The sequence below is a fragment of the Sebastes umbrosus genome, chromosome 16 (assembly GCF_015220745.1).
Source record: "Sebastes umbrosus isolate fSebUmb1 chromosome 16, fSebUmb1.pri, whole genome shotgun sequence".
Classification (NCBI taxonomy): domain Eukaryota; kingdom Metazoa; phylum Chordata; class Actinopteri; order Perciformes; family Sebastidae; genus Sebastes; species Sebastes umbrosus.
In genome coordinates this window covers 12,255,995-12,272,759 of record NC_051284.1, presented here as the reverse complement: position 1 = coordinate 12,272,759, position 16,765 = coordinate 12,255,995, and the positions used below count along the sequence as shown (strand labels likewise).

The following is a 16,765-nucleotide window of genomic DNA, read 5'->3' as shown; positions in this document are numbered from 1 at the left end:
TGCCAGCAGATTTCTGAACATTTAGGCAGCGCTGAGAGGACAATTCCTTAAGAAATGCTGGAAGGAGATGACTACTCCAGTCATGCAGGGAAAGAACTCAGTTCTTTGTTTCCTGTCTGGAGGGTTAAGTGCATGAAAAATGCATCATCACATAGCAAACACAACCCACAATGCTGTTGGCTATTAGTTAAACAATAATATCCACATTAAAGTTTGTAGGATTCCCCCCTCTTTACATGTATTTTGATGTCATGATTGTGATGATTTATTTTTATTTGTGCAAAGTTCCTGCAGGCAAAAAATATCTGGATCTACACCAGGAAAATCTCGGGACATTAAACAATCAACATCTATAGCACAAGCATGTTTGTTTTTCTATGTCAATACTAAGAATTATTACTTTTTTTATTGTTGTATTTATTCAAATAAATTATAAAGAGCTGACAGCAGAGTAGCCAGATTCACTTTACAAATTCATGAAACATTTTAAATAAGTAATGATGACAAAAAAAAAAAAGGAAAATCAAGGAAACTTTGGTGGAGCTTTTATAAAAAAAACAGCAGAACCACATGTGTAAACATTTAAGAACAAGTGACAATAAAAACAACACAATGAAACAATCACTGTGTACAAGTCTGCAGATTAACACTGGAAGGGCAAAGTTTAGGGGGGAGGGGGAAAAAATTGATACAGCATAGTATCGCAGTATTTTGCGTGGCAATATTCAATCAATACACGGATGTCAAGTATCAATCTTTTATTACATAATTTATTAACCTTTTAACAATCCGACGGACAACCAGCTGCTATTCTGTCTTTCAGAGGTTGTAGCAGGCTCAGTCTTAAAGCTAGAGTGAAGATAAAAACCTAAAGGAATATGTGAATCATAACCTCAAGATATGTGAATGAAAACTCTGAGATGAACAGCAGAGTGAAAACTGTATCTTATTAGATAAAATAGATGTTGACAAACTGCATAATTTAAAGTTGAAAAAAAGGTAATAAATCGCAATATACCGCAATAAATCTTATCGCAATACTCAGCATATCGCGAAATGTTTAAAAATGCAATAAGACTGTATTATGATTTAAGTATTATGATATCGTATCGTGGGGCCTCTGGTGATTCCCACCCCTAGTATAGTCCGAAGCTTGGCGCTGTCCGTCTGCATCTGCCCGAGAAAAGCAGAAAATTTCAAAGTCTGATGTCATTACCCAGCATCTATTCATCTGTACCCATTCAATCTGTCCTCTATTTTGTCTGACTGGTTACACATCACATTAATGAATTCACCAATTAGAGGTGCTAATGGGAAATCACTGTAGTTGTAAAAAGCTTGGCAGAACTTGAGTGAGTGTGCTACATCTGTAACAATTAAACCGAAGCCATGATTTGAATGGTTTTGAAGTAATCCCCCGCTGATATGCCAAATATATGCAAAGGTCGTTTAGAGCTACAAATCCACTGAATTGTATGAATGACACATGAAAAAAAAAAACATATTTCAAAACTTGTCATCTGGCAAGTGGTGATGGAGATGGCTGAGAGAGCAGCACAAACCACTGCCTCCATCCTCAGCTGTGTCTCAATGTGTCGGACATCAGGAACATAATGAAAAGGCAGTCATGTGTGATAGAAAGTGACAGGTCGGTAGAAATGGACAGAGATTAAACACTGAAGCCATTAGGGAGGGAGAATAGATGCGACATGAAGCCTACCTCTTCTATAAACATGGATCAATAGACATACGTGGACGAGCTGCAGGTAGGCAACATCTCGCCTGCTTTAAGATCCGCCTGAAGACAATGTCCCGGGAATCAATTTTATCAGCCACTGAACATGAGCGGTGAAGACAACGAGCAATTTCAGCAACCCTCTTTTCTTTTAAGGAGAAGAGTGGATATCGATAAGGAAGTGGACATTGACAAAGTCACATCTTCATTTTTCCTTTTTATACCAAATCTTATATTTAACTGGGACTTTAGGGGCTTTGTTGCCATGGAGATGGAACAGTATCCAATATCAGACATGGTAAATTTCGAAAGGGAATGTGGTTACCCTGGAAACAGCCACATGAGTGAGCTTGGTGCCTCCAAGGAAGAAAAAAAAGAAACAAAGACATTCAACAAGATAGAGACAGCATGATGACATTCATCACAATCCTTCTAAATGTTTCAACAAACAATCTGGTTGACAAGGAAGGAGACTGAATTATTGTTGGATTTGATCCAGAAAATGTGCCAAGCATGACATTGTCATTGGGTGCTGACGACAGAAGTAATCTGACGTGAGGAATAAGGTGAGGGATGTCTTTATATGTTCTATTGGTCTTGGCATAGTTGTACATTTCTTAGTTTTCCATCTTTAGGACAGTAACTACGTAGGCTAGGACATGGGATTGGACGTACTCTACCCTCAACACATGTATCAAGCCTAAACACACTTGTATCAAAGAGTATAGAAGCAAAGAGGTGAAACTCCGGTGCTTTTTTGACATAGCCATTAGATGGCGCTGCGGTAGTGCTTCTGCCATTTTGGACTGAAAACGCCAAAAAGGAATCAACTTCCCAGTACGAACACCTAAATAGCCCTCATTTAAATTATCCTAAAAGTTGTATGATTAACTATTAGCTGAAATCCAGAGTTATTTTCCTCGGCATAATGAATGTGCATCAGACACACGAGACTGCACTTCTCTGCATGCTCATATGACATATCCAGTTCTGCCAACTTCCTGCTAGCTGTAATAATGGATATAGTGGCTATAATAAATCACTTTTATTATCTTATAACACACCCATGGGCTGTATACTGTAAGCCTGTTCTGTGGTGGATGTATTAACGTCTCTGTTCCCAAACAACAGCTTTCGCCCAGTAGCTAGTAGCGCTAGTAGCACAACATAAACAGAATTTAATGTAGTTGTAGGCTATTTACTAACACGCAGGGCAAAAGCACAGGACACAACCTCTTATACAGCCATGGTCTGTGGTCTATTGTACATCTTAATAAATAAATAAGTAAGTAAGTAAATAGTTATAATAGTATGCATATTTATAATATTTGTATTGTTCAACACATGCCATTTCGGTAGAGACATCAAAATTATGACAATAGAATAGAAATAATTTTGTTTTACTTTTTTACGGCACTTTGTAGGCGGACGTTTTACTGGCGTCCGGTAGTCGCTTTCAGTCCAAAGCGCTGACATTGCAATAGAATGAACAATTGACTTTCACCTCTTAGCAATATATACGTTCTTTGTTTATATAGCAAACATAAGTAGGAGTCAACCCAGCTCATCTGGCCTAAAGTTGTAAATATAAGCTATGGATGACTGTAGAGATTAGGGTCTATACTCAATAAAGCAACAAAACAGAAATCTAGGCTCTTCACACTAACACACGGTACCCTAAGCAGCCAATGTACAGATTACAGAGAACTCTAGGCAGGCAGCTCTACCATTGGTTACCGTGGGATAAAGTTAACCAAACATTTAGAATGGAAAATACCAAAAATAAACTCATCTTGGAGTGATTGTCAAAACTCTTTCCAGATCATTGAAATCCCTGGAGCAACAGGCCAACAAAAATAGCCTTGTTAGTCAATCAAAGCTGAAGCTGCGTCTATGATAGCTGGTTTGGAGCAAGTCAAGTGTAAGGACATCGACTGTAAAGCCAAGGTCTGAGATAACTGCTCTTTGATAGCTTGATAATTACTCACCAAAAGGTGCACATTTATAAAAGTGACTGTCAAGGACGGTGTGATTTATTGACTGCTGAAGGCAGCGCAATAAAACTGTGATAGCTAATTCCTAGGGCAAACCCCATAATGATATATGGCTAACGCATCGGCAAGAGATATTAAGACATGTCACTGTAGAGCAAAGAGTAGCATAATGCACAATGACTAATGGACTTTAATCAGAGGATGGTTACAAGCATTCAGGCAGCAATAGACAGCAGGACACATTATGCTGACCTAAGCAAAACCTAATGTTTGCTTCGTATTTAAATAAGAAAGGCTCATTGCTTCATTGTTTCACTCCACTGGAGGATGACGCTATTGGAGCCAGAAGCACTTGGTACGAACACACACATGAGCATGATGCACAGAAAAGTTAGCAGGTCAGATTATGTAATAAAATACTGGTTTTGGTTTGAATCCCATGGCCAAATTAAAGCATTTGAGGGACAAAGGTTGACACAGTCTCCATCTTGTCACCTAGATGTACAGCTACTTTGAATTGTCTTCTGCTGGGCAATCAAAGGATATTTCAATGCAAAATTACTTTCATTAATGAATAAATGACCTAATTTTAGAGGTATATTATTACATACAAAGAAATGTAGCAATTAAAAATATGAGAAAATATCCCCATCAATCTGGTGCACTTAGAGAGCAAAATTAAGAGGCTAGATAAACAATTTTGTGCTCTAATAAACAACTTAATCATAAACACATTGGTTATATAGATATGAAGAGTGATGACATGACAAAAAGTCACACCCAAAAAGCACGGTTAATGAGATGGGCTCCGTGTTTCAAGACTGGTCAGGTGGGTTATCAACATCGCCACAGACCCCTGACGCATTAAGTACAGTCCGCCACGATGATTCTCCGGGAGCCGCGTCCCTCCTCGCAGGGAAGCACTGAGGTCCAGGCGAAGGTTGCTGTAAAGCTCACAGCCGGAGCCACGAGCAACCTTCACCCGGGCCCTTTCCAAGCCGACCTACTACAGCCGGTGCGCACATGGAGGGAATGCGCCCAGCAAGGTCCAGCCAGCACCGAGGAGAGAATCCTCCCACACCGAGTGGCTGTCTCTGACTTGCCGAATTGAATCCCCAGGCACACGCGGACCTCACCCGTTGAGAAGTGTAAAAATATATACGGTTCATTATGAAACTATGGCGGGCCTACCGAGACTGTAGGTAATTAATGGGAAACACTGGATTAGTCATGGAAAATGAGAACCCTGGGAGTGTTCCTTTTGTATCAAGCAGCAAAAAAGTTGTAGCCTATTGTGACATGTTAATTTGCTGACATTGCACGTCCTGCAATGGGACTATTGCACATGCATACATCGCAATGTCGATGCTGAAATGATATATCGTGCAGCCATGTGGCCATCCAATCATCTCATCCAGACCGAATGAAATAATAGGAAAGGCTTATTACAGGCGTGCAGAAGCCACAGATACCAGATTTTCTTTTTCTCTTTTTTGTTAGAGCATTTGATTTATTGATTGCTGTCGGGATGTAAAGAGAATTTCAACAAATGTAACAAAAAAAATGCTTCTAAAATAAATTGCCTTACTCTACCTTTAACTTTTAGAGTACCTCGACTTTTTAATGCGTCTGGTTCCTTGAGTTCTTCTCTCCAAGACTAACTTCCATTTTTAGAAGTGACGAAGATTACTGAAGACTACATTAATCCATTGTTTCCTGCAATGTGACAGCTGTCAGCTGTGTGTGAATAATGCTTTGAAGACCTGTCAACTGTCAAATGATCTTACAATAAGGAGGCCAATTCCTATGATTTGCCTTCACATTTACATGTCAAGTAAACTTTGACCAAATCTACCAAATAGAGAGACAAAGACTAAACCCAATAGCCAATTTAAAACAGCAACATATCTAATGTTTTAAAAGTAGAAAAAGGTAAACCAACTTAAACTTAAAACAAGTTCAATCCATGCATAATCCAATAAAATCATTACATAGGAGCTTAACTCTCTCCAGACAAACACAACACTTTGCTATTTTAGTAAACCCAAAGGTCAAGGGTCACAGACAGTTTAGAGATGCTAACTTAGACTCAAGTTGCCTTCCTCTCTGCCATGGCCAACTCTTAAACATTAAGCTTCACTCTGAGCAGGAATCATTACAGTTCGCCAATAGGAAAAGGAGGAGAATATGAATTGAACTGAACATAAAAGCTGCTAGTACCATCACCCTGCTAAATTCTAGTAGTATAGTTCCTTTTCAGCAAATGTCCTCTGTGTGGGACATTATTTCCACAGTATACCAAAGGTAATCTTTCAACCTCAATAGGGTCTCCCGAGGTTTCCCTACTCATTTGCTTCCCAAAGGGTGCACTAATCTCAACAGTAATCCAATCCAGATTACAGTTATCACATTTCCCACTAAATCCTCTTATGATGCCAACCAGTTTTTAAAAACTCAGCTGGAGAAGTTAAGCTTGAGGGACTTTCATCTCCGCTTGATGTAACCATGTGAAGCTCACAGCACTGTTCACTGGCTGTCCTCTCAGTGTCACCTGGGATAAACTGCACCCCCGTTTGCCTTCTTCCTTCAGCCATACAGCTTCGAAGGCAATCAATATCCTGGGATCTGCAGAAAAAGGTCTGTCAAACGTAGATCATCCATCCTACAACATGCACAGCATCTGGGCCTGCAATTCTCCTCAGTGCTTGCTTGAGAAGACATCTAATATTACTCAACAGTGATGCAGTACCAAATACGTGAATGTGTTTAAAATGTGCTTAACGTCGTGTTAAAAATGCATTTGAAGCACTTGGCTTTGTGGCCTTTCGCTCTCAAGTCTCATTACTCATCTGGGCTACATGGATACAAGGCTTTGTCAGCTTTGCCTTTTATTACATTTTGATTGCTTTTGATGGCAGGCAAGGGCAGGACATGAACCTCCTTCTAGCTGTAGGCCAAGTCATTTGTCAATGAAACAACTGAACATGACACGCTTTTGCAAACGGTTACATTTTTGCCCAGACTACTCAATGGAATCATGATTTCCTGCCACCTTTTGGACAGATGTCCCTAGTGCGCAGCCTCAGAGGACTGCGGTGATCAAGTATGCAAAATTAAGAACTTTCCAAATCCGTTAGCATAACCTTCCAACATGTGCCATGCACTCAATTACTCCTGGCACGGGGAGTGGATGTGGTAGAGCAGGAAAGCTGTGTGACAAACAGAGGGTGCGGGGTCGATTGAGGGCTCGGAGCTAGTCGGGGAGAGGAATCGCACTACAAAAAAACAAACAGCTGGGCATGATTCCTGGTTTCAATGAGCCTAGGTGACAGATCTGCCTCTTGATCCTACAACAAAACAGACAGCGGCAATAAAGTCTCTGACAGAAAGTCCTGCGAGGAATTAAAGTCACATTCACTTTTAAAATGACCTAGATCTAGCTAGCTGATATTTATACAAGCTTAAACAGTCAAGTACGGCATGTCCACCCAGCATTTTATGCCCTTATGTCATGCTTGCGTGTGAACATGTTTATTTCTTTTATTCAGTTAAGTGTAAGCCAGGGAGACTAAATCTGGAATGGCACACTACTCTAAATTCTTATTTGATAGCTTGGCCTGAGAGGAATGCTTTTCTTGTCTCGGGAAACCATGTCTACCATGGGTGTGACTGTTCAAATTATGTGGACAAAGACTCTTTCGCAACAGTTTGACTTATGACACTCAAAAAGCAGCAAACACATTTACTATTCTTGTAGAGCACTGTGCAGAACTAACATTGTACAACAAAGAAAGAGTCACCATTTCACTGATTTCATTGCATTCAATTTGCCCAAAGATGGCATGCTTTTTGAGAGGTTTTGAGAGCTATTGTATTCACTGAGTGAAGCACAAGAAATACAATGCCTGGGGTATTCATAAAATAGGGTTTTCTTACATGGGGTCATTGGGTTTTCTTTCTATTTACAAGAGATGAACGAAGACCACTTCTAAGGAACTTGACCTCTGCCTACTTGTTCATTTAGAGTGCTCTGAAGAGGCCACTTTATTAAACCTGTGGACAAACATGACTATGACAGCTTAAAAGGGGATTTGTACCATTACAATATCTGAGCAGGTTTCTTTTCAACAAAGCATCTGAGCTACCTCGACTATAGACAGCATCTTGTGGGATTATCTACATGACAATAATTAACCCAGAACAAATACTCTTGTGCATAAGACCCTTAGTCTTTGTTAATGTACAGTCTATAACAGTCCATACTCCATAGTGAAAAAAATCCAGCTGCTATTATGCTTTCTTCATACCCATCCTTTACTGTGAAAGTTTAATCACTCTTTCAAAAACTGCTGAGCTTTTAGTGGATCTAAATGCATACTTAAAAAGAGGTTTATGAAGGGGGCACACATTCACGCAACCTTTCTCTCTATCCTGTCAAAATCATAATTAATACAAATGCAGATTGGGATTAGGCAGGTGCAAAGTGGGTGTAACCAGAGAGCAAGAACCTAACTACACCCCATCATTACAGAGGCTTCACTTGTAAAACAACTACATAGTCATCAAAACACCAGAAACACTGTCTACATTTCAAGTGGATTGCTCAATTTCCATGTTAAGTCAATGTAAGTTTGCAAGTAGGAACCCGTCTGTCGTCTTTATAAGCTGAAACCATGTGATGGCATTCATGACAGGATCACTGTAGTAAAGCACCTGCCAAAGTCGGTCACATTTTTCTTATTCAAACCAGGATTTCTGCCAATCAATCTTTCCCAACAGCCAAAAAGTGGGCTAGACAGCATCCCATACATCTGCTTTCTTTGTAATTATTCTGGCCAAGAATGGCTGACTGTGCAGTGGCATTTCAAAACATTTGATGCAACTGCTGCAATAAACTGCAGTAATATTTAAAAACTTCCAGCAAACAGAAAAAAAGCTGATTGTTTAAAGAACTTGACAAGCACAAACATTATCTCCAATTGTTTTAGAGCTGAGGTTTTATTTTGGTAGGTAAATGTGACTGGTTCCTGAGCATTCAGTCAAAGAACCCCCCCACCCCAAAATAACCATCAGACACTACCAGGCTGCTTTACTGAAGGACATAAATTAGATGTGACTAAACATGCAGGACACTTAAATCAAAGCCTAACCTATTCTTGTATCACTGAGATGGGCTGTAGCCTACATATGCCTATATCAAGTAGATGTGCTGCCCTGTTCTCCTGACAACAGACTTTAGTTTCAGTGGTTTTATGCGCATTTCTACATGGTAAGTAAACAAGTGAACTGTATGTGCAATCTCATTACTGTAAGATAAAAATGTTTCAGTTCAGTTTTGCAAGAAATGATACTGCAAGAAAGGTTAAGATTCCTCTTTTACCAGATAAAGAGCTGCAGGCCACAAGCGCAGTTTGGGTGAACTTGAACATCCAACTTGTCATCAAGGTAACAATTACCCTTTACAGTACACTTCCTGTTGTAATGAAACAGTCAGTCAACAGTCCATGGTTACTTACAGTACACAGGGACCAGTTATCCCAAATGTATGGAAATTAGATTAGATCTTAATTTAAGCAAAACATTTTAGAGGCTGTGTGGATTCTCTGCTTAACAAAAAAGATATCATTATAGTAATTAATTTCCTGTTGATCGACTATCAATGAAACAAGTAGCAGGTTGTCCACTAACAATAGGGTTGGTGGCTTGATCCCCAGCTCCTCTTGTTCATATATCTAAGTGTTCTTGGGCAAGACATTGAACCACAAATTGCGACCAATGGTCAGGCCAGCACCTAACTCAATCTCGCTGCCATCAGTGTGTGAATGGGTGAATAAGAGTGAATGAACTATATTATATCTCATTTCATTTCAGCACGAGAAAAAGGGTCCTTCAATAATCAACACACATGTAGCCGCTATTCACTGCTTAGTGTCACAGCCTAGTCCTGATGACTAGCGCATTACATCTTATGGTTTTGTCCACTTCAAATACAACTGAATCCAAAGTGCTAGGCCTTCTCTCTCTGCCCAAAACTGTGGTTCTTGAGATCAATTTTTACATCAAACAAGACAGCACAACAGAACACCACTTCAAACATCTGCGTGAGTGAACTTTTACGAGGCATAAGGGAGAGAAGGCAACATGTGCAACAACAGCACACATGGACGTCTGTCTAGGGGGAGCCGGCATCAGAATAATAAACAGACCAAAGTCTGCCGGTCACTAACAGAGTTTATTGTGCATGGCTGAGCACCCCTCAGACAGACAAAGAAAACAAGCTGAAGGAAATATGGAGATGTAGAAAGACCTCTGGTAAATGTGCATGTCTCCATCCCTAAACACTCGCCATCTGTTGACTCCTTCTGGACTCCACGAATCAGAACACCATCTTTAAACAGAGTTGGACCAGGTGTCATCATACCACAGCCAAATTTAATATACCATATTAAGACACAGAGACAGAAGAAGCCCTTACAAACCAAATGAGGAGCTGTTCTTCAATATGCTGACAACTGGCGAGTGGGGTTAGAAAAACACATCTAATCGAAACGCATTACGGTTAATGACAACAGAAGCCAATGTGCAGGTCTGCTGACTATCGCCCTGTCCGATAAATGTCTCCTTTCAGCTGATGGGAGTAGTAGGGTGGGTTGGGAGACAGTGAGAGAGAGGAAAACTAGGAGGACTCGGTCGGCCTTGGGGCATGAACAGCTGAACAGGGAGGACAGTGCTAAACTGAAAAGTGGCGTTGTGGTTGCATGGTGTTCCTGAAAATGTCCCCTGTAGTCACAACAAACAGAGGACAGTACACTGGGCCCAGCTCCATTGACTGGCCACAACGTAGGAAATGAAGCTATCTGAGGGGGGAGAGGTATCATCAGGAAGCATCTGGCATCCTCCATGAGGGCGCTGGGGAACATCCAGGTTTAAATAGACACTTCAGTACCTCCCATTTCAATATTTTTATCAACTGTTCCATAGTAAAGAGGGTTGGAGGTTCTATCCTGCGATGCCCTCTGTCTAGCAGTTTGCCCTTTGGTCATGGGTTATGTCTGTATCTCTGCTGAGGTGACAATGCATTGAAAGATGAAGTGGTCCAGAGGTCACTGCTGATAGATGGGTAGCCTTGTGTCTGTGAAGGATATCACACGCGGGGCATACAAAAGGGAAAACTGGCAGAGGTTTGGAAAAGGATATACAAGAAAGATCCCAATGTGACATCTTTAAAGATCTTGTTTAGTCAGACAAACAGTCCAAAAGATATTCAATTTACTAATTTACAGAAATAAGCAGCACATCTTCACATTGGAGAAGCTGAAACCGAAGAATGTTTTTGTTTTATAAGTAAAACCATTAACCAATTATCAAAATGATAATTAGAGCTGCAATTAAACAATAAGTTGTCAACTATTAAATTAATCGCCAACTATTTGATAATTGATTAATCAGTTTGAGTCATTTTTTAAGAAAAAAAAAAAGTCTAAATTCTCTGATTCCAGCTTCTTAAATGTGAATATTTTCTGGTTTCTTTGCTCCTCTATGACAGTAAACTGAATATCTTTGAGTTGTGTACAAAACAAGACATTTGAGGACGTCATCTAGGGCTTTGGGAAACACTGATCGACATTTTTCACCCTTTTCTGCATTTAATAATACCAAACAATCGATTAATCGAGAAAATAAATGACAGATCATCGACAATGAAAACAATCGTTACTTGCAGCCCTAATTATGATTATTTTTTTGTCAATTTTTCTGAATGGATTGATTAAACGACTAATTTTTTAAGCAATTCCTAACATATCTCTCAAATAAAATTACATCATAGTAAGTCCTTTTAAAATGTTCTAAATCATGAGGACAATGTTTTGCACACAAACATCACATAAAGTCACAATTTTGTTTGTAACAGTGCTTGTGTGCATATTATTCACTGTCTTTTGATTTACTCCTAGATCATTAAGCGGGGGCTATCTTTACAGTCCAGATACTGAACAGCAGCCATCAACCACAGCACATATTTTGCCTATTAAGCTTTCTGTGGCTGTGCAGCACTTTAGCCTGATAAAGACTGTCCGATTGAGCTACAAATCTCATGATGGAGCAGGATTCTTATCTAGTATAGATGGGGTTTCTAAGATGATAGATGACAGAGTGATTACTCGGGTCTAATGAGGAGAGAGACAATGCACTCTCTCTCTCTCTTGGGATACAGCGCTCAGGTCAGCGTCCGTGTCTACATGCTGTATCATGCACTTCAGTCACAGTGGGCCAATCTAGGACATCCAGGATGAGGTGAAGGTGAAGGGTTGGATGAGATGAGACAGTGAGGACAAGTACATTATGTCTGTTGATTACAGGTTGTTTCTACCAGTGGAGACAGAGGGCTCCTTTGGGGATAGTGTTGCTGTGATTAAAGGAGTGCAAGTGGCACACATAAGCGGACTAACACAGTGTAGTCTACTCCATAAGTCATAGGTGACTGATTTGATACAGATGAGAAACAAAAAGTGTAAGGTAACCCTCTATTAAGTCATCATGTTGTCACTATAAAGATCATATTATGCGAAATATACATAAAGTCCCACTTTGGTTAAGTTAATGTTTGCCAACAGTGGTTTGAATACGAGCCCTGTAGCTGGAGGGTGCTCTCTAATAACTTCAAGGCCAGCATGCCAAAACAACAATGGTAAATATCTAACAGAAGGGTGCCTGCCCCTTTTATGAGAGGCATGCATCATGCAAGGGCAAGTAAACCATAAGCAAATTAAAAGGAAATCCACACCACAGAGTAGTTTCCATCAGCAACAGCCCCTAGCAAGACACACTGCCTTTATTAAAGATACTTTATATATTAATATATTATAGGGCTGCAAAATTAATCGAATAATAATCGCCAGTTGAGTTCCCACAATTAAATGAAGATGATCGACTGCGATGTTAATGTTTGAGTTGAGTTGAGTTTCTCATATAAAAACTCTCCTGCATATCAAATCATCCATCCATCCATTCATCCATTATCTGCGCTTATCTCATTCAAGGTCGCGGGGGGCTGGAGCCAATCCCAGCTGACATTGGGCGAAGACAGGGTACACCCTGGACAGGTCGCCAGACTATCACAGGGCTGACACATAGAGACAGACAACCATTCAGGCTCACATTCACACCTACGGGCAACTTAAGAGTCAACAATTAACCTAACCTGCATGTCTTTCGACTGTGGGAGGAAACCGGAGAACTCGGAGAAAACCCACACTATCACCCGAGAGACATATCAAATCAAGCGCTTCCTTAACTAACAGCCAGCCAGCGATCCAGATGTTCCAGATCCAGAGTAGAGGAGTAATAACAGAGATTAGACGGGCAAAATTAAAATGCTCTAAATTCAGGTGAAGAAAAACCTTATTTTGAGTCTTATTTTGATGCAAAGATTTGTTAATTAGCAGGAATTTAGCACAATATAAACGTGAACGCAGTGCTCTGTTGAGTTCATTTTGGGGTAAAAAGTTTTGGTACAATTTTATTTTGCTTCTAGGAGATGCACTGTGAATAAGGACCAGTCTTACTTTGATGCAAAGATTTGTACATTAGGCAAGGAATGTCGCACAACATTGTGATTTAATCGTAATCTCAATATTGATCAAAATAATCGTGATTATCATTTTGGCCAAAATTGTATTCTATCTTAAAGGGACTGTTTGTAACTTCTTACACGTATAAATCACCCGAGTGTGGCTACGCTGTTCAGAAAAGACTCCAACACAAACTACACGGAAGCACCAAAACCTCATAGTTATATCTAGTGAAGCCCGTCTTGCAAAACAGTGTTGGCCGCGGTCGGAGGACGTGGGGGAGACCGTAGCTTTGGTCTCCAGGGCCGGAGTCTCTTTGTGCAGAAATAACTGCTGCAGCTCCTCCAGTCCAACAGAGGTTTCCGTGTCTTGTGAAGTGACGGGGCTTCGCAGCGAGAAACGTTATCGTCTCCGACCGGGTGCCGGTGTCTCCCTCCAACCGCGGTCGGGAGACTGAAGCAGGAAAAGCCAACACTAGGATCAGCAGTGATTCATGGAGAGACCTCCGTCTGGTCAGCTAACATTACTGCCAAGCAGGTATAATATAGAGTGATATTGTGGTTTTAGCTGACGTGTGTCGCCTCACTGTTTTGAGCGATGCTCGTTCATGTCTATTTAGAGCGAGCACAAGCCCGACGCTTACTTTCGTTGACTTAACGGCCACAGGTGTCGCTGTTAACAAGCATTTCTGAATCTTACAAACAGTCCCTTTAATTAGCAGGAATGTAGCACAATATAAACGTGAACGCAGTGCTCTGTTGAGTCCATTTTGGGTAAAAAGTTTTGGTACAATTTCATTTTGCTTCTAGGAGATGCACTGTGAATAAGGACCAGTCTTACTTTGACGTAAAGATTTGTACATTAGGCAGGAATGTCGCACAACATTGTGATTTAATCGCAATATTGATCAAAATAATCGTGATTATCATTTTGGCCAAAATGGTATTATATCTTAAAACAGAGAAGTCTGTGCCTAATCTCCCAACCAGTTTGTCCTGACATCTCCCTGAGCCCTGAGGAGATCACAGTAAAACACACCCACTCCAGAGTGATGTGCAGTGACATAACTGACCTATATCTAAACTTTTTTCTCAGACAGCTGAGCCCATGAAAATGAAAAATCCCTAATCCACAATGTGCACATGTAAATAAATAGCAGATGGGGAGCACACAAAGAGACTGAACAATACTTACTCAAAGGTGAAGAAAAGTCCACAAGTCACTAAGATGAGTATCAGGGTGAGGTAGAACACCCCAGTCTGCTTGGCCATCATAATCCTCCCATTGCAGTAAAACTTATTCCGACCAGGGAAGGACTCCCACTTCCTCCTCTTTGGGGTCCTTTTCTTGTAGGGGGTCTCCATTGGTGTGGAGCTGCGAGTGCTTATCTGGCTGTACTCGCACTCTCTCATGGACTCAGACACCCCGAGATGCATCAAGTGCTGATTCAATGCGCCACAGCTGAGTTTGAGTAAATCCCGGGGCAGATGTTGCCTCTGTGGGAGAGAAGAGAGAATAAAACCAGCTCAGTTTACAGGCTAACATCACAACTTTTCATATGAATGTGGGTGGGAAAGAAAAGTTGGTGAAAAGTACAAACACACACTTCCTGTTATTAATATAGCTAACACTCAAGACTACATCTTTAAAGACACATGTAGCCTCCAGTGTAGTGGGCAAAGCTACACATTAAGTCAGTACACAGCAAGTGTAGCTGCTCTAACGTTACCTAACGTGGTAAATAACTTCACATACCGTAGCATAACGTTGATAGCGCCATTGTTAGCAACTACAACCTGGTTACTCGATGTTTAAAGTGATGCTAAAGGCTAACACGGCTAGCAAGTTGATGGAAATGATGGTTAAGTTGGTTGTTTAGCACCAACTTTACAATTAAAGGCTAGCTCACTTTCACTCCACATTAACTACTTTGACTTAGCTCTTTATACTCTTCTTTACACTCAGGAGGAAGCTTTAATTTAAGGTGTTTAATGTGCTCTTCATGCTGTCAAACATACAACATTACAGACCACCACCACATGGCTAACACACATCAACGGCTGTTGAAGCGACCGTTGAAACCGTTGTGAAGCGGCCGTTTGAAACGGCTGCGAAGCGACGGTTGGAGCGGTTGCCTTACCGTTGGATAGTACTGGTGGTCGTCGTCGTCGTCGTGCTGGGGTGTTGTCACGTAGCTACTAGTCCTCTTGGTTACCCGGGTTTGTTACGAGCCGACGACAAGGCGAAGAACACCATTTTTAAAAGTTTAAGGGGTAAAAAAATATAGTTTGTAATGGGCAAATCGCCGGGTGAAGAAGTTCGTTTTAAAAAAAGGGGATATCCAGAGAAAAGGGGTCCTTCTTTAGACGAGCTCCAGCTCCAGCATCCTGACTGGCTGGTCGCTCAGCTCAGACACTACGAGTCTTTGCGCACAACGCGAGCCGAGCAGGACCTTTTTACAGCCATAATGTCCGAAGAATAATCAGCAGAAACCTTCACCAGAAGTTGCAGCATTCCCCCCAAGAAGAAGAAGAAGAAGCGTGGAGGAGGCAGGTCAGTCGACAGCCCTCTCCTCTCACATTGTGTCCCTCTCTCTCCCCCTCCACACACACACTCACACACACAGACACACAGTGCTGCTGCCACCCTCGCAAACAACAAACATCAACATGGGAGCAGAGCAGAGAGAGAGGAGGAGAGCAGCCTGCTCCTCCCCCTCCACCCAGGCTGAAGTCACTACTGAGGAGGTGCAAAGAGGAGGACGGGCTGTTAAAAGGGGTTCCCAAAGCGTGGTCCAGGGACCTCCAGGGGTCTGTTAGGAAGGGAGGGGGTCCCTACTAGCAGGGGCGGGTCAAGGGGTGTCCAGGGGTGGCACTGGGGTGGCACTTCCAGTTAAAGGGTCTTATTGATACAATTTTTATTTTTACAAATAATACACCCACAGAGCCTTTATAAAGGTGCCGAATGACAGATTGAGCCAGGTTAAATCTTTAATCTTTTCTTTAATCTTTTTTTCTTTATTACCATGAATGTGGGTACTGTCATTTATTTTGAGTCGATTCCAATACACTGCCCTGGTAGAGTAAATACTCACTAACACACCAACAAATTCACCATTTACTCCTGTCTTTTTAAAATTATTTTTATTAAAGGGACTGTTTGTAAGAATCAGAAATGCTTGTTAACAGCGACATCTGTCAACGAAAGTCAGCGTTGGGCTGGCGCTTGCTTGCTCTACATAGACGTGAACGAGCCTCCCGACCAGAGGGAACAGGGGAGACACCAGAGTTTTGGTCGTCGGAGACGATAATGTTCCTCGCTGTGGAGCTCCGTCACTTCACAAGACACGGGAAACCTATGTTGGTCTGGAGGAGCTGCAGCATTTATTTCTGCACAAATGTCCACTGTACATTTACTAGATATTGTCAGAGCTACAAACTCTCCTGCAGTGTGGAGTGTGCGCG

At 41.3% G+C, this 16,765-nt stretch overlaps 1 protein-coding gene across 5 annotated transcripts in view; it reads right to left on the bottom strand.

Moving 5' to 3' along the window:
• Positions 1-16,058, bottom strand: part of LOC119474909 (palmitoyltransferase ZDHHC14-like) — a 53,542-nt gene extending 37,484 nt beyond the window's left edge. Inside the window, exons 1-2 of one of the 5 annotated variants that reach the window (XM_037747259.1) lie at positions 15,442-16,058; positions 14,496-14,797 (exon numbers count right to left, since the gene is read on the bottom strand). In XM_037747259.1, the coding sequence (XP_037603187.1) occupies positions 14,496-14,737 (242 nt within the window). In that variant the 5' untranslated portion in view covers positions 14,738-14,797; positions 15,442-16,058. Of the gene's footprint in view, positions 1-14,495; positions 14,798-15,056; positions 15,369-15,441 lie in introns of those variants that run through there. The other 4 variants (XM_037747256.1, XM_037747258.1, XM_037747260.1 and 1 more) reach the window with 4 other exon arrangements.
• Between the last annotated feature and the right edge of the window lie 707 nt (positions 16,059-16,765).